Raw genomic sequence first — 21,789 nt, 5'->3', positions numbered from 1 at the left:
GCGATGGATGATTACTTTATATCTCAAGTTCTAAGTTCTAACAGACTGAATCGCTCCATCCAACAAAACCTGAAGCGGAAACAGAAATGCCCACAACTAATTTTTCAGCTGCCATTTTGCATAAATGCCTCGATTCATTCAAAAACCTAATAAATGCAAAATCTATATTTTTGAAAGTTTTAATAGAATGTTTTTGTAAATTGAAAATGCAAACGACAAAACATAGTTATAAAGGTTTTCTTTTCGTTTAAGATGCTACAAAATTTTGGAAACATATGAAACAAATCTACGATAGATACAAACGCAAACATACAGCTGAGACATATCTAGCACAAGAAGGGTCCATCAGATGTCGTTTGTGAAAACTAAGGGTCCATCAGATGTCATTTCAAAATGTCCCCAAAAAGCTAAGTTTTGTATAAACCGAGAGAGTTAAGTATACTAATGTGAAAAGTAGAAAGGCTAATCATCTGTGTATGAACTATGAACCGAGAGAAATAGTATATCAATATCTTCCACTAAAAATTGCGCCCACTGGTGATTGGCCCAACAGCAAAATCCTTTTTAAGACAAAAAATATTAGCTAATAAGTAGGTGTCATAGTGTGTGTCGTGGAGAAAGAACAAAAAAAACAGAGTAAACAAAAAAACTTATCAGAGCTCTTTGTAAAAGAGACTATACATATACCAAATCATTGCAGAAGAAGAAGAATCTCTGTGTCACTTTAAAGACCCTTGCCTTCGTCTTCGTTTAAGATTCGGTTACGGAAGTCACTGACCATGCGTGGCAGACCCTCTCGCAGTGGGATCTTTGGTTCCCAGTTTAACAATTCCTTTGCTTTGCTTATGTCTGGTTTCCTCTTGTGGGGATCATCCGCTGTGTTCGGTTTGAACTCTATGGTCGCGCTTGGGTCGATCACCTCCTTAATCACCTGCACACAAATTTCCCATTTCATATGAGTGTTTCTTGTTATATATGATAGTAAGATCCCAAAACGAACTTAAGTTACTTTTTGCAAGGAAGATAAAGAAGATAGCAAAAGCAATGCAGGGAAGAAAACAGAAGATAGCAAACGTAATGCAGACCTCTGCAAGCTCGAGCATTGTGAATTCTCCTGGGTTACCAAGATTGAAGGGTCCTACATGATCGTTTTCCATTAAAGCTACAAGTCCCTCCACCTACAAAGAGAGATTTTAGTTAAATATTAAGGCCATCGATATTTTTCACAGCAGAATGGATTGAAACAGAGGTCGTTACGTACTAAGTCTGAAACATATTGAAAGCTTCGAGTTTGTTTTCCATCGCCATAAACAGTCATTGGGAGTTTGCGGATGGTCTGCATAGTTATAAACCATAGTTCTGTCAGACTGTTATAACAAGCCTTCATATAGGAAAAGAGTTGTAGTATTTATGTTCTGATGAAAGAGCTAAACCTGGGCAACAAAGTTACTAACAACACGCCCATCATCAAGGCACATTCTGGGTCCATACGTGTTGAAAATACGAGCAATTCTAACCTGAAAATTGCAAAATTAATTAGAAACCACTCATATATCCGTGATTTGGACAAATAGTCATCACTATTCACTCATCAGATCTAAACATTCCAACATTCAAAACAAAAAGGAGAAACAACATCATCAAATGTAAACATCTTGATACACAGCAAGGGAAGATTTGGAAACTAATGGGTAGAAAATGCCATGGATGACTATGAGTTGCAAATTATATAAGTTCTTCATCAACTAAACTAAGAGCTTGCAATATACAATCCATGGGGTGATTATAAGAATTTACCTCAACACCAGCCCCTCTGTGATAATCCATGGCCAAGGTTTCTGCAGTACGCTTTCCTTCATCATAGCAACTCCTCTCACCTTTTAAAAAGATATCAGCAATTAGTGATCAACCTCACATTTATATATCTCATGAACTGAGGAGCAAATAACAGAATTTTCCAGCTCACCGATTGGGTTCACGTTTCCCCAATAAGTCTCTTTCTGTGGATGCTCAAGGGGATCTCCATAGACTTCACTTGTGCTGGTGAGCAAAAACCTTGCTCCAACTCTCTTTGCAAGACCCAACATATTCAGAGTCCCCATTACATTTGTCTTGTAAAACTACCAATTAAGGATCAGCCAATATCCTCACATCACCACAGAGAAACACAAATTCTCAATAGAAGCATTTCATCACGAATCATCACAATAATTCTAAGAGAAATCTAATTGCTAACTATGATCAGGAAGCTAACGTTGCAGAGTATAAAAGTAATGAAAAGGATATGATAGTCTTCACTGGATTATACTTGTAATGAACAGGCGACGCAGGGCAAGCTAGATGGTAAATCTGATCCACCTCAAGAAGGATTNTTTGCAAGACCCAACATATTGAGAGTGCCCATTACATTTGTCTTGTAAAACAGTCAATTAAGGATCACCACACAAATTCCCAGTAGAAGCATTTCATCACGAATCATCGCAATAGTTGTAAGATAATCTAATTTCTTATAACGATTGATCAGAAAAGCTAATGTTGCCTAAAATTGAAACAGTGGATTTGGAATCAGAACTGGCAAATTACGATCAGCAGCAGCAGAGCATAAAAGTAATGAAAAAAGGATATGATAGTCTTCACTGGATTATACTTGTAATGAACAGGCGAAGCAGGGCAAGCCAAATGGTAAATCTGATCGACCTCAAGGAGGATAGGCTCAACCACATCGTGTCGAATAAGCTCAAACCTAGGATTGGAGAATAGATGAACCAAATTCTCCTTCCTACCAGTGAAGAAGTTATCAATGACGATCACTTCATCCCCTCTCCCGATAAGCTTATCAACGAGATGGCTACCGACGAATCCAGCTCCACCGGTGACGACGATCCTCAGTCTCTTACGTCCGATACCGACGGGAACACGACCGGTTCTAACCCCACCGCCGCCGGAATTAAATGTTGTCCTGGAAGGCGGGGAATCGGTGACGGCGTAGGAAACAGATCTGGTGATAAGAGAGGTGGACTCAGCGGCGCCTAAACGGGAAAGAGAAGGCTGGAGGATGAAGAAAGTGGATCCGATTAAGATCCCGACGAGGATGAAGAGGAGTCGTTGTTCGCGGAAGAGGTAGTGAAGAGATCTGGGAAGAGATCTGGGATGCTTTAAGGCCTTGGGAGAGTAAGGACTTGATTGGCTCATGGGAATCGTTTCTTCGTCACGCTTCGAGCTCATTTGCTTGTGAAGCTGCTTCATGGTGTTATGTTCTCCGATTAGAGAGAGAGAGAGAGAGAGCTAGCTTCGCCGGTGAAAATGAGATCTCAGGTGGAGAAGCTTTGGATCTGGACAGATTCAAACCGTTTGAGAAGTATAAAAATCGATTGTGAATGAATGTGATGATGATGATGATGTGAAAGTAGTTACACGGCGAAATATTTCGCTCTCTTTTTTTATTTTTCTTTTTTGTTTTCCCTTATATATTTTTAATTTTTTAGTTAGAGCAATACATAACTTTTTTTTTTGTCATCATCAAATATTCAAACGTGATTATCTAACTAATTAAATTCAAAAAACATTATTCAGATATTCTTGTGAAGAGATCATTAACGTGATTAGGGGATTTAGTGATGAAACATTATACCAAAAGGACCCAAACTTAAAAGTAAATTCGTAAATATAACTCCTTGTAAAGGCCCATTAGAGTTAATTTGCTTCAAGTTACAGAAAAAACATATCACACGGTCTCACATAGAGATGATAGATAAGCTTTCTTGCTACTAGGATACTAAGCCTACTAGTACGACATTACCATAAAACATAAGGATATCTATACTCAAGAAAGGTTACAGTTTTCACATTCGAGTTTATAACACTCATTGCATCCTCCTAACATCCATCTAAAGGTGTGTTAAACTGTTAATCAATCAGTGAGTAACATTTTTCATCCAATATAGGGTGTGGTAATTTCGTCCTTGATTGATATTGTTTATCACCTGATAAGTGATAACACCCATGTCCTCAAAACAGATTTCATAAGTCCATTTGGAGAACATGTTCAAGTTTTACCTTAGAGCATATACGAAACAATAAGTCAACAAACCTATTCCGGATCAAAACACCAAGAAATTAAAGAACGTTTCCAATTCCAATTATATTGTCAACATGAGGTCGAAAATTTAGCCTCGTTGAGCTGCAGTGCATCGTTAACGACAAAACCGTGTCATCTAGTCTCATATCAACACATAGTGATACCCTTAACAAGCTATGATGTACAAATCTTAGAATTGAACAAATTTTCAAATTGGAGGGAATCGATTCCTTAATTCTAGTCCTCCCTGACAAAACTCAAAAAAAAAAACAAAAAAAAAAATTAAGTACAAGGGAAGTGATTAACTATTGCAAAAATTTGATGTTAATATTAAGAATTTTTGCAAAATATCTTCTATCAACCACAAAATTCCAAAACAAACTTTTCGGAGAAAGTCTTACTAACCTAAACAGATTTATTTTGAAACCAAAGCATTCTCAACTCATTTTTTTATGTAAAACTCTATTTAAGTGAAAATTCCATAATTTATGTCTTATATTCCTTCAATTTGACAGAGACAGACAGGCCTCATGTAAATCACACATGAGTTTACTATTATCTACTTTTTAATAACTCTTGAGATTTCTTGTAAGATTGGCTAAGGAAAGTAAAATAATCAAGTGAACAGATATAACAGCCACACCAAACTCTCGTATGCCTAAATCTAACATGGCACGTTAAAGCTTTGTATTACATATTCCTAATGACAATTTTTCTTGGATTTTCGTGTGTACATGAACCTATCAGCCTAACTTTTCCATGTTTTTGATGCCATAATTTCCACATTCAGTTCCTTTCTTTACCAATCCTTTTATATCCATATGACCTTTTCGTTTGTTTATAAGTTGTACTTTTTATTTTTTAAGTCACTTCCCTTAATCCCTTGTACTTTTTTTTTATTAGGAGTGTGTTCATAATTAAACATAAATCAGATACTCGAAAATACGTCATTAAGCTTCATAGAGGCATGCCTTTCTCTAATTATGAGAATATCTTTAGGTATACCTTACGAAGACACTGATCCAAAAAGCTAAAAAATCCAACCGCCAGTCAATTATATTGTCCACACACCGAAGAACAAGTCTTACAACTTGTTAAAAACAACTCTTAAAAGAGAGCCTGTGAGTGAATATAGAAAACTCGTGACTATAATAAACAAAAAAGATTAAGAAATTTCACGACAAATATCGATAATTACAAGAAGAAATTATATTCCTGACATGTCACATATGCTATACTCTTTTTACCCCCTTTGTTCTTACTGCAATTCCATAAACTCCCTAAAATGCAGATGAAACAGAAGTATAAATACGCAATTCATAGGAGTAAAAAAAATCTTCCACTTTGAATACAAAACCATCTCAAACAGGATTTTTTTTACAGAATACCTTACGTCACAAGAAAAATTCATACATAGATGTAAAACTGCGAATGGATTCGCCCAACTCCTCACCTACTCTTTACCTTCAATTTTTTTTAAGCTATATACACTACGTATGTATATAAAGTAGAAGCTACAAAACCCAAAACAACTCAAAGTTAGATACTTAAAGATCACCAAACTAATTGACAAATTTCTCCCTCATTCTCCTATCCAAAGATTCCTATAAAGTCGATCAAAATTGTTCCGTGGGTTTAGAGCTTTAGAGACATTACCTTAGGCCAAAAAAAAAGCATTAACCAGACAATAATCCTCAATATGTCTGGTTTGCTCGGCAAACTATCTCCGGTTAGACCGGTCAATGGCGATGGCCTCCCTCTGTTTTACAATATCCACAGGTCAGTGGAGCTTCAGAGATGTCAGAGAGACACGGCGCGAGTGTCTGTCACGCTTGCAGAACTTCTCATGAGTGTGGAAGATGAAGGGAATGACCACAGTCGGGCTTTTGACGATGCGGTTGCCTCCAATTTCTGGGCCTCGAATCCGTCTTCTTGTGTGCCTTCTTCTTCTCCGTTTGTTCTTTCCTTCAGAGACTTGACTTACAGCGTGAAGATCCAGAAGAAGTTTAAGTCGCCCTTTCCTTGTTGTGGGAATTCTCCATTTGATGGTAATGATATGGAGATGAATACTAAGGTGCTGCTGAATGGTATCTCTGGTGAAGCCAGGGAAGGAGAGATGATGGCCGTTCTTGGAGCAAGCGGGTCAGGAAAATCGACGCTTATCGATGCATTAGCCAACCGGATCGCAAAAGAGAGCCTACGCGGTGCTATTGCTTTAAACGGGGAAGTTCTTGAATCCAGCCTGCACAAGGTTATATCTGCTTATGTGATGCAAGACGATCTTCTCTTCCCCATGCTCACTGTGGAAGAAACTTTGATGTTTTCTGCGGAGTTCAGGCTTCCAAGTTCGCTTTCTAAGAAGAAGAAGAAGGCACGGGTTCAAGCTCTGATTGACCAGCTCGGCCTGANATGGCACGTTAAAGCTTTGTATTACATATTCCTAATGACAATTTTTCTTGGATTTTCGTGTGTACATGAACCTATCAGCCTAACTTTTCCATGTTTTTGATGCCATAATTTCCACATTCAGTTCCTTTCTTTACCAATCCTTTTATATCCATATGACCTTTTCGTTTGTTTATAAGTTGTACTTTTTATTTTTTAAGTCACTTCCCTTAATCCCTTGTACTTTTTTTTTATTAGGAGTGTGTTCATAATTAAACATAAATCAGATACTCGAAAATACGTCATTAAGCTTCATAGAGGCATGCCTTTCTCTAATTATGAGAATATCTTTAGGTATACCTTACGAAGACACTGATCCAAAAAGCTAAAAAATCCAACCGCCAGTCAATTATATTGTCCACACACCGAAGAACAAGTCTTACAACTTGTTAAAAACAACTCTTAAAAGAGAGCCTGTGAGTGAATATAGAAAACTCGTGACTATAATAAACAAAAAAGATTAAGAAATTTCACGACAAATATCGATAATTACAAGAAGAAATTATATTCCTGACATGTCACATATGCTATACTCTTTTTACCCCCTTTGTTCTTACTGCAATTCCATAAACTCCCTAAAATGCAGATGAAACAGAAGTATAAATACGCAATTCATAGGAGTAAAAAAAATCTTCCACTTTGAATACAAAACCATCTCAAACAGGATTTTTTTTACAGAATACCTTACGTCACAAGAAAAATTCATACATAGATGTAAAACTGCGAATGGATTCGCCCAACTCCTCACCTACTCTTTACCTTCAATTTTTTTTAAGCTATATACACTACGTATGTATATAAAGTAGAAGCTACAAAACCCAAAACAACTCAAAGTTAGATACTTAAAGATCACCAAACTAATTGACAAATTTCTCCCTCATTCTCCTATCCAAAGATTCCTATAAAGTCGATCAAAATTGTTCCGTGGGTTTAGAGCTTTAGAGACATTACCTTAGGCCAAAAAAAAAGCATTAACCAGACAATAATCCTCAATATGTCTGGTTTGCTCGGCAAACTATCTCCGGTTAGACCGGTCAATGGCGATGGCCTCCCTCTGTTTTACAATATCCACAGGTCAGTGGAGCTTCAGAGATGTCAGAGAGACACGGCGCGAGTGTCTGTCACGCTTGCAGAACTTCTCATGAGTGTGGAAGATGAAGGGAATGACCACAGTCGGGCTTTTGACGATGCGGTTGCCTCCAATTTCTGGGCCTCGAATCCGTCTTCTTGTGTGCCTTCTTCTTCTCCGTTTGTTCTTTCCTTCAGAGACTTGACTTACAGCGTGAAGATCCAGAAGAAGTTTAAGTCGCCCTTTCCTTGTTGTGGGAATTCTCCATTTGATGGTAATGATATGGAGATGAATACTAAGGTGCTGCTGAATGGTATCTCTGGTGAAGCCAGGGAAGGAGAGATGATGGCCGTTCTTGGAGCAAGCGGGTCAGGAAAATCGACGCTTATCGATGCATTAGCCAACCGGATCGCAAAAGAGAGCCTACGCGGTGCTATTGCTTTAAACGGGGAAGTTCTTGAATCCAGCCTGCACAAGGTTATATCTGCTTATGTGATGCAAGACGATCTTCTCTTCCCCATGCTCACTGTGGAAGAAACTTTGATGTTTTCTGCGGAGTTCAGGCTTCCAAGTTCGCTTTCTAAGAAGAAGAAGAAGGCACGGGTTCAAGCTCTGATTGACCAGCTCGGCCTGAGGAACGCTGCGAAAACTGTGATCGGTGATGAGGGACACAGAGGTGTGTCTGGAGGAGAAAGGAGACGGGTCTCAATTGGAACCGATATAATCCATGATCCCATAATCCTCTTTCTCGATGAGCCAACCTCTGGTCTCGACTCTACAAGCGCCTACATGGTTGTCAAAGTGCTTCAGAGAATTGCACAAAGCGGCAGCATAGTTATTATGTCCATCCATCAGCCGAGTTACAGAATCTTGGGTTTGCTCGATAAATTAATCTTCCTATCTAGGGGAAACACAGTTTACAGCGGCTCCCCAACACATCTCCCTCGGTTCTTCTCCGAGTTCGGTCACCCAATTCCTGAAAACGAGAACAAGCCAGAATTCGCACTCGATCTTATCCGTGAGCTTGAAGATTCACCAGAAGGAACCAAAACCTTAGTAGAGTTCCACAAACAATGGCGAGCAAAGCAAACCTCAAGCCAAAGCAGAAGAAACACTAATGTATCTCTCAGAGATGCAATCACCTCAAGTATCTCTAGAGGCAAACTAGTCTCCGGAGCAACAAACCTAAAATCCTCATTCCAAACCTTTGCAAACCCATTCTGGACAGAAATGCTCGTAATTGGCAAACGATCAATACTAAACTCAAGTAGACAACCAGAGCTATTCGGAATCCGCCTAGGAGCTGTTCTAGTAACAGGAATCATCCTAGCCACAATATTCTGGAAACTAGACAATTCACCAAGAGGTATACAAGAACGCTTAGGGTTCTTCGCATTCGCAATGTCTACAACATTCTATACATGTGCAGAAGCAATCCCAGTCTTCCTACAAGAACGTTACATATTCATGAGAGAAACAGCTTACAACGCTTACAGAAGATCATCATACGTCCTCGCTCACACGATCATCTCAATCCCTGCTTTGATAATCTTATCAGCCGCCTTCGCCGCCACAACGTTCTGGGCTGTAGGTCTCGCAGGAGGCTCCGAGGGATTCTTCTTCTTCTTCTTCACAATCCTCACAGCGTTTTGGGCCGGAAGCTCCTTCGTCACGTTCTTATCCGGTGTAGTCTCCCACGTGATGATCGGATTCACGGTGGTTGTAGCGATCCTCGCTTACTTCCTCCTCTTCTCCGGATTCTTCATCTCCAGAGATCGTATCCCTCCTTACTGGATCTGGTTCCACTACCTCTCCCTAGTGAAGTACCCTTACGAAGGTGTTCTGCAGAACGAATTCGAAGATCCGACGAAATGTTTCGTCCGCGGGATCCAGATGTTCGACAATTCGCCGCTGGGACAAGTTCCGGCCGCCGTGAAAATCAGCCTACTCAAGAGCATGAGCGGCGTTTTAGGGAAAAACGTGACGGCGGAGACTTGCGTAACGACGGGAATCGACATACTGAAACAGCAAGGGATCACAGAGATAAGCAAATGGAGTTGTTTGTGGATCACTGTAGCTTTGGGATTCGTCTTCAGAGTTCTCTTCTACTTCACACTCTTGATCGGAAGCAAGAACAAGCGTCGCTGATTTACTTACACTTTAAACAAAGAAATTAGAGTAACTAACCAATGATTATGCTGTACTTAATTATGTTGTTTGATTAATTAATACAAAACTTTAATGGGCTTGGGAAAATATGAAGGCCCAATAAAATATATTACGAAACATCTCTCTCAGTGACGCGTAGCAAATTTCTATATCGGTAACATCGACGTTTATCTCGCTGTTAAATCTAAACCGTTGATTGAGACAGCTAACAATAAATCGTCACCGTTGAATCTCGTCGGTTTCCAAGTTATAAGATAAGGGGGGTTGTCGGGTTGAAGAAGAAGACTTATATATCCTGCGGTACACTTCCTTGGTTTCGAAATTATTAGGGTTACTTCGATTCGCACTCTTCTTCTTCGTCTCCGTCTCCGTCTCCAGGTATGAAAAATCTGTGTAATCGGATATTTTTGGCTTCGATTGTTTGTGATTCGATCTGTAGATTGGGATTTCAATTAGTTTCGTGCTTCTTCTGATTAGGGATTCAATATTCTTTTCTCACGAATTGTTCTTCTGCTCGCTTCTGAATATGTTAATCTTTCGGGATTCATTGTTTTGATGATAAAAACTTGATTTTTTCACATGGGCTTCTTGTAATAGGTCTGAGTTAGTGTTATTGCTGCTCGCTTATATGCTTTTAAGAAAGCTAGTGTGATTCTTGTTGTGATTTGTGTTAATATGTATATGCATCTGATATAATTATGGTGAAATTTTTTGCAGCTTGACAATGCCTCGCTATGATGACCGCTATGGGAACACTCGTCTCTATGTTGGCCGCTTATCATCTAGAACTCGTACCAGGGATCTTGAACGTCTTTTTAGCAGATACGGAAGGTAAATAGAATCGTGTTTGTTTGTCTTGATTGGCCTATTTTGATTGTTGTGTCTTTGGGAGGACTATTGTTTGTGAACTTCCTTTTTTTTGTGTTGAATTGTTCTTTGGTGTGAATCTGGAATGGTTCCGCATTGATATTGCAGGGGTATTAGAATTAGAGGGGTTTATCTTACTTTGCATTTACCAATGCGGGAAAACTCTGGATCTAGGTTTAGTGTTCCTTTTTTTTCTTAACTTCAATGATCTTGTTGAAGGTTTTCTGGGGTTTGCGTAAACCTGGAGATGTTTGATGAATGGTGTTTGATGAATGGGTGGACTTGGTGTAATTGGTGGAAATTCTCGTCTGGTGTATAGAGGGTGCATCGGCGATTTTGTTTGTTGATTTTTTTGCATGTTTTTAATGGATTTGGCCTCGAAAATCTCAAAAAATGGTGTTTGGGAGTACCTTAAGTAATGATGGCCTTGATTTTCTGGCAACAATTTCCGCAGAGTACGAGATGTGGATATGAAGCGTGATTATGCCTTTGTTGTAAGTTTTGTTAATATCTATTTCTTTTTTTATCTAAGGGTTTAATTTCTCAAGTTAGACATGCAGACAAATAATTATATACTATGCAATGCATCTATCATTGCCCCTAACATTTTGAGAACAGGAATTTAGTGATCCTCGTGATGCTGATGACGCAAGATATTCCTTGGATGGACGTGATTTTGATGGAAGTCGCATCACTGTGGAGGCTTCAAGAGGGGTTAGTTGTTTTGTGTCTCTATACTACTGATTCCTCCGTTGATTTGATGATTTGGATGATTAATTACTGATATCTTGTCAACCTCTTGAACTTATGTTAGGCGCCTCGTGGTTCTCGGGACAATGGTAGCAGAGGCCCTCCTCCTGGTTCTGGTCGCTGTTTTAATTGTGGTGTTGATGGTCATTGGGCCCGAGACTGCACAGCAGGAGACTGGAAGAATAAATGCTACCGCTGTGGAGAAAGAGGACACATTGAGAGAAACTGCAAAAACAGTCCTAGTCCTAAGAAGGCCAGGTACCCAAATCTTTGAATCCTTGTTCTTTGCACAGTTACTTCTATCCATTAAGCTCCTTCTCATATCTCTTTTGGATTATAATACTCCAGACAGGGTGGAAGCTACTCCAGGTCACCAGTAAAATCCCGTTCCCCTCGTCGCCGAAGGAGCCCAAGTCGTAGCCGTAGTTACAGTCGAGGTCGCAGCTACAGGTTAGTGGTAAACTTGTACTTCTGGAAAATTGCATTATAAATGCAAATACTGAAAAGTTCTCATACTTAGACAACTATTTTCCCTAGCATTATAGAAATGATTCTTACTGTGTTGGCTATTAGTAAGCTAGACGTTCTGATGTTGACAATGCTAATTCTACACTTTTTTTCTCGTTTAATCAGTCGATCGCGATCCCCAGTGAGAAGAGAGAGAAGTGTGGAGAACAGATCACGCAGTCCTAAGGCAATGGAGCGATCTGTATCTCCCAAAGGCAGGGACCAAAGCATGAGTCCTGACAGAAGAGTGATTGATGCAAGCCCGAAGCGTGGATCAGACTATGATGGTAGCCCAAAAGAGAATGGTAATGGCAGGAACTCTGTGAGTCCCATTGTTGGTGGTGATGAAAGTCCTGTTGGACTTAATGGTCAAGACAGGAGTCCTATTGATGATGAGGGTGAGCTTAACCGTCCTTCCCCCAAAGGCAGTGAGTCACCTTGATGGCTCACAGGTTAAAGCCAAATGTAGCATGTTGTACTGATGGATGTTGTTTAATTTCCCTTTCTTTCTGCTTGATACTTTCCTTTTCGTTGCGTGGCAATGCTTGGATCTGCTTTCTTTGATGACTCTTTTAGCTTGTTTCTAGTCAACTCTCAAACTCTGCTATGTTACTTTTCAGAAATTTGTTTGGTATTGAACAAAAATTTATAAAGTTCTCGTTGAATCTTTTTTTTTTTTAGTCTACCGTGACGATTAATTTGCAAAATATTTTGTGAAAAAGGATTCAACGATTGCCAAACATTATGACAAGAAAGAACAACATTGAATTTGTCTTTGGATGAAGCTAATGATGATAGTATATAGCATTGTATCCTTTTTCTCGTCTCTATTTCTGCCCAAAAACAAAATCCTGCTTGTGAGGTCGATCAAGAAGTTCTGTATGTATGTACACAGAGGTGACTTTGAGTTACTACGCCACACTGAAGTGAGCTTCACAGGGTATTTTCAAGGCCAAGTTCGTCTTCAATCTCGTCACCATCTTCGAACAGCTTGAGAAACCGGGCCTGCTCTTGTTGCCGTTTCTTCTTCCTCCAATACTTATAACCTACCAAGAGTACCACCGTAGCTACACCTAACACGAGAACTACAATCAGTACCACAATTGCAGGATGCATTCCGCCCTTATCTTCTTCCTTCTCATTGCCTGATTCCTTATTCGAACCTGCAAAAAGAAAAAGCATGCATATGATATTCCACGTCAGAACAGTATCAAACTGAAGCTACAGCCAACAGATACACATGTGAGAGATCTTATTTATAGTTGGAGGAATGACCCTAAAGCTCAAGATGGTGTTGCTTGGTAAACTCACCAGGTCCGACTTGTGAGCATCCATGGCAGAGGAAAGTAGCATTAAATTCTTTATCCTTGATACGCTTATAGCTACCCTCATCTGTGAAATCAGAAGGACAAAGCTCCCATTCGTCAAATGTATCATGCGTAAGGGTGTCATCTTCATAAATTCCGCATCTCTTGCATTTTGTTCCTTTAAGCTCGGTTAAGGGCTGAAAATATCGAAAACAAAACAGAGAACACAGAGCTCAAAAGACAGTAATGATCCAATTTCTGAAGCAGATACAGCAACCAAAACAATGTCAACACCACAATCCCAAAAAAGAACCAGTCAATAGCTAAGAACTAACTACTAGGGTAAAGTCAGCACTATAGTCTTAGTTTCAGATCAAACAAAACCCAGCAATATCTCAATTCAATAACATTAATCAAAACCACAAGAAACCAGCTCAATCTCTACGATTGATCTACATTTGGACAAACCTGCCAAGACTCTTCGCCTTTAAACGAATAAGAGACATTGGTGCTTTTGACATCAGGCAACACCGTCTTGTTCTCTCCTTTGCATTGGAAATAGACTGTAGGCTTACTCGAGAACCAATCGTGAGTTTGGAAAATCTGAATCGAATCTAATGTAACTTCTTGTGTTAGTATTGTTCCTGTGTGTTAAAAGGATCATCATCAAACAAATATTTTAATTACAACGAAACCCTTGCCCGATTTCAGTACTTGGAATTCGAAATGGAAGCTTAATCAGAGATTAATACCAGGGAACGAGCTGAAGAAGAAGAAGATGAAGAAACAGAAGATGAAACCGCGAAAATCCAAAGAAGCTGCTGGTTGTGGAATTCGGATTGACATCTCGCGATTCCTTAATATCGAAATCGCTCGATCGAATCCGATCAATGTTTTATAACGACGGGTGGGTTGATCCAAAGAGGAGGATTAAAGGATGCGTTGAATCACGCAACTGTTGAATCAGAATCTCGTTGAGTCTTGGCTACGGCGTTGGAGAAATAGCGTACCGGGAAGAAAAAGAACAAACCGACCCTCTTGCATTGACCGCTTTGGTTTTCTGACTTCTATTAAAAATTAAAGTAAATCCTATATAGATTTCAGATTTTGTCAAAGATAAGGATTAATAGTTTTAACAAATGTATAAAATATACTATTAAAAACAACTGAATAAACCAAATTAATGTATATGTCATACAGAGAAAAAAAGAATACTAAGAAATTAGAAGAGAATACAAATTACTCAAAACATATTTTTGACTTTGCATCAACCACCTAAACAATGCTTTGTTTTAATTTCTTGAAAATCATATACAATATACATCCATACAAAAACAAAAAAAATTATACATTTTCACAAAAAGAAAAAGAAGTATTATTTTGTTTATTCTAAAAATGATGTTGAAGACTACTAATTGGCATGATCATCTTCGTTGGAAGTTGAGTTTGCCCACAAAGAATGCAAACATAGAAGCAAACGCAATGGGAAACGCGATTTGAACAACCGCCGTAACCGCCAAACGGTCATGATGAAATCCAAAATAGTCTTTCAAGAATGCTGCAACCGTCGTGGATTCTCCAAAGACATTGATCTTTTCATGAATATCACCGTACTGAGACGAGATGAACCCGTTTAGTGTCCATGACGTCGGTGTTAGATAATATAACCAAATCCACCACCCTGGAACTTGCTGCAATTTTTTCAAACACATCAAAAGAAAGAAACACATTATACGTACGTACATAACATTTCCTTCTTTGTAATAAAGATTCTTGTCAAGATAAGGACTGGTCGATGTATCTCTTACCGTTTGGGGGATCAAAAACCCGGAGAATAGATTGAAATTAACGTAGAAAAGCGACTGAAGAATCGCGGCAACCATAAAGTTTGGTGTGATGGAGACGAGGAACATGGCAAGGTAGTTGAAAGTGAGAAGTGAGCAAAACATAGAGTAGAGTGACCAAAAGACTTTGTAGGAAGAAGGATAGAAACCGATCATTGGATATGTTATGATCACAAACTCGGCAGCTTGTATGAATATATAAGGTATCTCAGTCACCACTTGACTCAATGCGTAAGCAGTCGCCGAGTACATCCCTGCGAATCTTTCGCGATACATGACATTTCTCTCTGTTTCAAAATACTGAAGAGCTGATGAACAGTTGTTTATCCCTAAGAAGAGTACCAAACCATAGATTGCTCCAAATACAGTGAACAAACTCTGTTGAGTATCTCTACAAAAAAAAAACACACATATCAAAATATTAACAATCAAGATGAGACATTAAGTGTTACAATAAAAGATATGTGTCATTTGAACTTACATTTTTTGGCCTTGTTTCCAGAAGAGTGCACCAAAGATCAAAGATGAGATTAATGTGTGAATCATACGCATTAGGTTGTAAGAAGGGCTTCTCCAATAAGACAAATTCATTTTCCATAGAATAGATCTGAATTGTCCCCACCAACTTTGTGCAAAAGTTCTCTTAAAATGTATATCACTTGATTCTGAATCTGGTTGGCTCAACTGTTTCACAAGCTCTGAGTTTCTCCTATAACAATCACACATGTTTCATTAAAACCAATTTTTTTTCAGAACAATAACACAACGCTTAAGCATATATAGTATTGAAGAGTTACTCACTTGTAAAGAGCAGACTCATGGTAGATGTTTGCGAAATCAACGCCAAGTTCAACTTCTACAGATTGTGAACTAACATCAAGCATCCATGTTGCTGGATTGTGGTTGTCTCTTATTTTAGGTATTTCAGGAACACTCTGTTTATTTTATTTAACCCCAACAACAACAAAATAAGGTTTTGTACTCTCTTTTTTGGTTAAAAAAACAATCATGGATTAAAAAACATTACATAAGCAAAACTTACCTCAAAATACTCGATGATATGATAAGAATGTAAACCTAATGGTCCTGTGTAGATCATGCGACCACCTCTTTTAAGAAGCACCAACTGAAAAATTCAAGTTTAAACTTTAGTTTAGTGTGAATATCTGACTTGATTTGATAAGATTAAAAGTATTGGGGTCAAAATATAAAAACATTACTTTCCGAGCCGATTTTTGAAATTACCTCGTCGAAAGCTTCAAAAATGTCAATACTAGGCTGATGAATAGTACAGACGATGGTACGTCCAGTATCAGCGACGTTCTTCACAGCTCTCATAACAATGGCGGCTGCTCTCGCGTCTAGCCCCGTCGTTGGCTCATCCATGAATATAATCGACGGATTCGCAACCAACTCCACCGCAATCGTCAATCTCTTCCTCTGTTCCGTCGATAATCCGCTCACTCCGGCGACTCCCACCAATGCATCTTTGATCTCATCTAATTCGATCGTCTCCAGCACTTGCTTCACGAATTGCTGTATTTCAAACGATTTCGTTACTTTTAACTTTTTTGATTTTTAATCGATTTTGATGGAGAAGAGGAAGAAGAAGAAGAAGGAGGCTTACGGTTTTGGTTGCGGAATCGATCTCAGGAGCAAGACGAAGCCAAGCTGAGTAAACCACAGATTCTTCTACGGTGATGTTTGGTGAGTGTATATCTGTCTGTTCACAGTAGCCTGAGACTCTAGCGAACGTTTCTTGAACTTTAGGGAAACCACTGATTCTGATGTCTCCTTCGATGTATCCACTTGTTTTCCTTCCGGCTAGAACGTCGAGGAGTGTGGTTTTACCAGCTCCACTCACTCCCATCAAAGCCGTTAGGATTCCTGGACGGAAAGCTCCGGTGATGTTTGATAGAAGTTGTAGTTTCTTCTGATCATATCCTTGGTCTCTCATCTCCTGAAAACATCAAACGATAAGTTAGAGAGCCATGGAGAATACCTGGTGATATGGTTTACAGTTTTGAGTTATGATAGTTTTACCACAGGCATGTCAACGAAATAGTTCAAGTCTTGGAATGTTACTGTGAGGGGTTTGAAAGGTAAGACCATCTTGGCTGTGGTCAAAGAGAAAAGTATTAGTGGGAGGAGAAAATGGTGAATATGAGAGAAGTGGGAAGATAGAGAACAAAGTTTTCACCTGTATTCTCATCTTCATTGGTCTTTACAGGGGAACCTGTAGTCTTGTTCTTGACTGGAGAGTCGCCTGTTGAATCTTCTTTTCCTTGCAGCTCAAAGAGTTTTTCTTGTGAAATCATGGCTTTAGATGATGTGGGTGCTGTCATTTTTGGAAAGAACGTTTTAGTATGTGACGGGCTGTGTTTTGAAAGCACTTACATTTACTTAGTAGAAGATGAACTTACATTTCAAGAAAGTCAGAGCCAGGGTGAAAATGATGTTAAAGAGCACAGTGAAACCCAACAAGGCACATAATGATACCCAGTACATGTAACCTTCGTAGTCCAGTCCACGGGTTTGGAGTATGCTTCGCCCTAAGGTAACATTATTGGGTTGCATCTACATGTGTTTAGCCAGAAAAATATTGATTAGTGTTGAAGAGTATACCACAAATAAAGAAGAAGCCTTGGCTGATTAAGAGAGAAAAGGAAGGTAAGAGGCTAAGAGAGTATCACCTGATTCCACCTTGGGGAGAGGAACTCGTTTACCGATAGCCCAATCTCACCGTAACTCAAAGGATTTACCCAGAATCCCCACTTGAGCCATCCTGGCATAGACGCTGCAGCAAACACAAAACCTTAGAGTCATGCTGAGGTACAACTTTTGAGGCCAGATATAGTACATTGATGGGGGCAAAATCTTACTTGGTGGAATGACAAAACCGGCAAAGACAAATGTTATTAATATACCAAAACTACCAGCTGTGATTGAAGCAACTACTGTCTGGAAGATTGCAGCTAGACACCGAAACATGGATATCGAGGTGAAGTGAACAGCAAACAGTAGGATGAACTGCTTGAAGAACCTATAACATTGAACCTTGTCATTCTACAGTTACCTGATCACTCCCAGACTTGAATGTGAACCTTGTATAGGTGTTAAATGCCAAGTAACAGGGGAGAAAGCTCACCTGGAGGCTTCAGGGGTGTATCCAATGACATAGTATGTGAGACCGGTCCAAACTAAAGATTCGAAGAACGAGAGAGGGACCTTTAACACTGTTGCCGGGATTGCATACGCCCATGCAGGATAGAAACGCAACTGCTTCTGCTTGTAAAACACGGCTAGGCGTTGAGCCGTCATAGACAACTCTGGGAATCCGTCAACAAGAAGTATAATGAGGGAGAAAAAGAGGGCACTCATGTAAGAATTCCCATGAATGATATCAATACCCATCCGTGTTCGGATGTACACAGTCATAGTGATGAATGCGGCCATAACAAGCTGCGCAGATAAAGCTAGAAAGCTGAGGAATACTATTAACATCTAAAAAAGACAAGGAGAGACATCTGTGGACTTGGAAAACTCATAATGTACCTGAGATGTCTTAAAAATATAGACGAAATAGTTTCTCTTCATTAGAAGATACTCTCTTGATATGCATGCTATGAACAGCTCCCAGTTTGGAAGTGAATATACACTGAAGGATAAAGCGTCCTTATGGCTTTTGGATTTATCATACGGCTTAGAAAGAGTTTCCTCAATCTTTTTTCCAATACACAAGTCCCTAAACTTCTTCGACAACATTTCTACTGAGACAAAACTGTAAGGTAAATCCTCGTGCCGCCAGTATTGGGCTTGGTCTTTTTTGGATATAACCTTCAAGGCAGAACAGAAGAGGATCAACAACTCATGACTTCAAAAGCACAAAAGTTTCATTTTAGGGATGAATTTTTTTACCTCCTGGAGAAAGTCTGCAACACCTTTCCTCTCAGGGCATTCAAATCCACAATCCTCAAAGAATTTCAGGACTTCGCCGCGTGGACCATGATACACGATTCTTCCTTTGGCCATCAGCATAACGTCATCAAAGAGGTCAAATGATTCTGGGGCCGGTTGAAGAAGCGAAACAAGCACTGTAGCGCTTGATATGTGGGCAAATTGCTGAAGAGACTTGACAATCTGAAAAGCTGTGGAGCTGTCTAAGCCATTTGTTATTTCATCCATAAACAGAGCCTTTGTCGGGCCAACAATCATCTCAGCTGCAAACATTCAGAGATTCAAGAACTTGCTTTAGAAAAGAACATATCAGCAAATAATTATATTTTTGAAGGATTCGAGCTATGAACTAACCTGTGGTAAGACGCTTCTTTTGGCCCCCTGATATACCTCTCCTCATCACATCTCCAATCAATGTTTCTGCACAAATGTCAAGTCCAAGAATCTGCAAATGCAACAGAAGACCTAAGAACCAAACAAGGCCAGATTATCAGCCAGGCTATCAAAGAGACTATATTACCTTCAAGATATAATCTGTCTGCAGACTTCTTTTGAGTCCTTCAACAGAAATTGCCTAAAGGAAACAAAAAGTCTCTAATCAACCACCTGAATTTAAACAGAATAAGCTTCAGGGATTTGAGAGTGTCCGAGGAATGTACTTTCATGTAAGCATCCACTTCTGTGTCAGGAATGATTCCTTTTTCCTTTTCTCTTTGACTGACTTCCATCATAATATCTGTTTCCGCAGGAAAACAAGAGAATCAATAATACATAACATTTCAATGAACTGGGGACTGGGGAGTACATTGGTTGGTTGATAAAATTTTACCTGTTCGGCTACCAACGCCTTGACAACGAGCTGAGAAGTCAACTGTCTCCCTAACCGTCATCTCTGCAATGTGCAGGTCATATTGACTTATGTACGCCGAGGTTTTCTGAGGAACAAACTCGTCTAGTCTGTATCCATTGTAAGAGATTTCACCTGAAAACTGTGGAAACAAAAGAAAAGGTACGCATTTCACATATCTGCACCAAAAAGAAATCTCCAAAAGAATATGATATAATTGCTTTCATCATTAGAACCTTTAGATTGTTTTCTAAATTTCCAGACAAGGCCTTTAACAAAGTTGTTTTACCACATCCAGGAGGACCAAGCAACAGTGTTAACCTGCAACAAGAAGAAGAATAAACACAGTTAAACATTGATCAAGACTAGTGATAAGATAATGTTAACTCCTTCAACTACCAACCTTCCGGGTTTTATAATGCCATTAACATCATTTAGAATGCTTATCTTGGCTTCGTGTGCTTTTGCACCAGTGAGCTTCACCAGTTCCTGGAGAAATATAAGTACATTATAATTCACTTTAGAATCTTTTGGATAACTTATATCTATTAATGAAGGAGTCGACAATAACAACTTTGTGATTTTGTAGAACTTTTTGAGTACTCACAGAGATTACGCGCTTAGCAGTGTTCCATAATGTTGGAAGTGCTTTCCCTTCAACAATCTCGCACTCGGCCTCCACTTTTAGACTTTTGTACCTCACTTCTATGGTCGGTAAATCCATCCCAACTCTGCACAACAAAATTTCAAGCTCAAACTCTCAAGAAACCAAAAAATCACAAAAGGGTAAAGCATTTTCTAGAGATTTTGTTTTAGGTTTACCTGTCTACTCTTCTTCTGATTTTCTTCAGCAACTTGAGATTGTCATTCTCAATGTGTTTGATAAGTTTCTCAATCATGACATGACGTTCGGTTGCTCCAAGCTTTGAGACATCAACGACTCTTTTTCCGTTCTCGGTGATGGACTTATCGCCATCATCGAGGAGAGTCGATCTCATACGTTTGGCAGTTGGTAATCTCTCAATCTCAGCCCATTGCAGAGCATAATCTGCATCATGATGATCACCATTAACATCACCATCATTATCAGGTTCGTATATTGAAGAGTTGCTTCTGAAACTAGAAGTGTGTCTCCGGAACGATGATCTGATGCTTCTTCCAATCTCTGCTAGCTCAACTCTCAACGACTCAATCTCGTCTGCTCCAACCATATTATGAGCCATTTTGGGTTGGCTTAACGAGGTTGACCTCTTTGAGATTAGAAATTCGAAAGTCTAAATGAGAGATAAGGTTATTTGCATTTTGACTTGTGTATATTTATATATATCTTTGGATCCTTCAAATTGACACATTTCAATCTTCAATGATGTAAGGGACTACATCAGCTTCTGTTCTCATTTTTTGAATCTATTCCCGAGTTTCAAGGTCATTTATTTTGTATGTTATACTAAACTAATAATAAAACAAATGCTATCAACTGGGAAAAGACAATTTCTAGAAGAGGAAGATATGATTATACTAGATTACTTGTAGTACTTTTTAATTTATGTAATCGCTGCAATACTCAAAGTTCTCGTTGAAAGCTGTAAGATCGTGGAGAATTAAATCTCAGTTTTATATTTATGATGTCTATATGTTTCATAGTTTAGAATTTTAGATTCCCTTTAAACAAAATCACACAATAATTACATATGGTTTATATATTGGACTATTCCAACCAACAGAAGCAGCATGAATCCCACCAATATTACAACAAAATCACATAATTAAGTATGGTTATGTATCTAAATGTTACAGGAAAAAAGTATTTACTCATCACAAATGATAAAATCATTTAATTATATTATAACAAATTTTAAAAATATTTATTTATATAATAGAAAAAAAAAATTATATATAATAAGATAAACACCGTTCATTAAAAATAGTCAAAACTGGAATTCTCTAAA

The 21,789-nt window shown here is 38.9% G+C and overlaps 5 protein-coding genes and 1 long non-coding RNA gene across 8 annotated transcripts; 3 read left to right on the top strand and 3 right to left on the bottom strand.

Moving 5' to 3' along the window:
• LOC104711920 (UDP-glucuronic acid decarboxylase 1-like) lies at positions 491–3,455 on the bottom strand. Of its 2 annotated transcripts, XM_019229313.1 has the most exons (8): positions 2,711–3,455; positions 2,287–2,371; positions 1,967–2,114; positions 1,798–1,877; positions 1,434–1,517; positions 1,262–1,336; positions 1,086–1,178; positions 491–931 (listed from the first exon to the last, which is right to left on the bottom strand). In XM_019229313.1, exons 1-8 carry the CDS (start codon positions 3,244–3,246, stop codon positions 725–727), a joined length of 1,308 nt encoding a protein of 435 aa, XP_019084858.1. In that variant the 5' UTR covers positions 3,247–3,455; the 3' UTR covers positions 491–724. The 2 variants fall into 2 exon arrangements, with proteins under 2 accessions (XP_019084858.1, XP_010427004.1); XM_010428702.2 differs by lacking the exon at positions 2,287–2,371 and having other exon boundaries at positions 2,626–3,455.
• On the top strand, positions 6,869–9,878 carry LOC104711919 (ABC transporter G family member 20). The gene has a single exon (XM_010428701.2). The coding sequence runs from the start codon at positions 7,518–7,520 to the stop codon at positions 9,738–9,740; it is 2,223 nt and encodes a 740-aa protein (XP_010427003.1). The 5' UTR covers positions 6,869–7,517; the 3' UTR covers positions 9,741–9,878.
• Positions 10,029–12,552, top strand: LOC104711917 (serine/arginine-rich splicing factor RS2Z32). 2 transcript variants are annotated; one of them, XM_010428697.2, is made up of 7 exons: positions 10,029–10,139; positions 10,479–10,592; positions 11,083–11,122; positions 11,247–11,342; positions 11,443–11,636; positions 11,727–11,828; positions 12,012–12,552. In XM_010428697.2, the coding sequence occupies exons 2-7, from the start codon at positions 10,486–10,488 to the stop codon at positions 12,325–12,327; spliced, it is 855 nt and encodes a 284-aa protein (XP_010426999.1). In that variant the 5' UTR covers positions 10,029–10,139; positions 10,479–10,485; the 3' UTR covers positions 12,328–12,552. The 2 variants fall into 2 exon arrangements, with proteins under 2 accessions (XP_010426999.1, XP_010427000.1); XM_010428698.2 differs by having other exon boundaries at positions 10,848–11,122.
• On the bottom strand, positions 12,463–14,235 carry LOC104711918. Its single transcript, XM_010428699.2, has 4 exons — positions 13,945–14,235; positions 13,661–13,836; positions 13,197–13,389; positions 12,463–13,048 (listed from the first exon to the last, which is right to left on the bottom strand). Exons 1-4 carry the CDS (start codon positions 14,036–14,038, stop codon positions 12,819–12,821), a joined length of 693 nt encoding a protein of 230 aa, XP_010427001.1. The 5' UTR covers positions 14,039–14,235; the 3' UTR covers positions 12,463–12,818.
• On the bottom strand, positions 14,415–21,253 carry LOC104711916 (ABC transporter G family member 37-like). The gene is made up of 23 exons (XM_010428696.2): positions 20,663–21,253; positions 20,448–20,571; positions 20,244–20,329; positions 20,077–20,161; positions 19,823–19,982; positions 19,653–19,729; positions 19,514–19,567; positions 19,348–19,438; positions 18,955–19,256; positions 18,592–18,873; positions 18,185–18,498; positions 17,919–18,079; positions 17,730–17,833; positions 17,460–17,613; positions 17,237–17,374; positions 17,080–17,153; positions 16,664–16,996; positions 16,282–16,572; positions 16,079–16,162; positions 15,838–15,971; positions 15,518–15,745; positions 15,001–15,427; positions 14,415–14,883 (listed from the first exon to the last, which is right to left on the bottom strand). The coding sequence occupies exons 1-23, from the start codon at positions 21,061–21,063 to the stop codon at positions 14,617–14,619; spliced, it is 4,371 nt and encodes a 1,456-aa protein (XP_010426998.1). The 5' UTR covers positions 21,064–21,253; the 3' UTR covers positions 14,415–14,616.
• On the top strand, positions 19,561–20,516 carry LOC104711915. Its single transcript, XR_755401.2, has 5 exons — positions 19,561–19,658; positions 19,742–19,802; positions 19,899–20,002; positions 20,139–20,343; positions 20,430–20,516. It is a non-coding gene; the product is annotated as an uncharacterized LOC104711915 (long non-coding RNA).

The sequence above is a fragment of the Camelina sativa genome, chromosome 9, assembly GCF_000633955.1.
Source record: "Camelina sativa cultivar DH55 chromosome 9, Cs, whole genome shotgun sequence".
In the NCBI taxonomy this organism is placed as follows: domain Eukaryota; kingdom Viridiplantae; phylum Streptophyta; class Magnoliopsida; order Brassicales; family Brassicaceae; genus Camelina; species Camelina sativa.
Note: the sequence above shows the minus strand (reverse complement) of the source record. Positions and strands in the feature narration are given on the sequence as shown.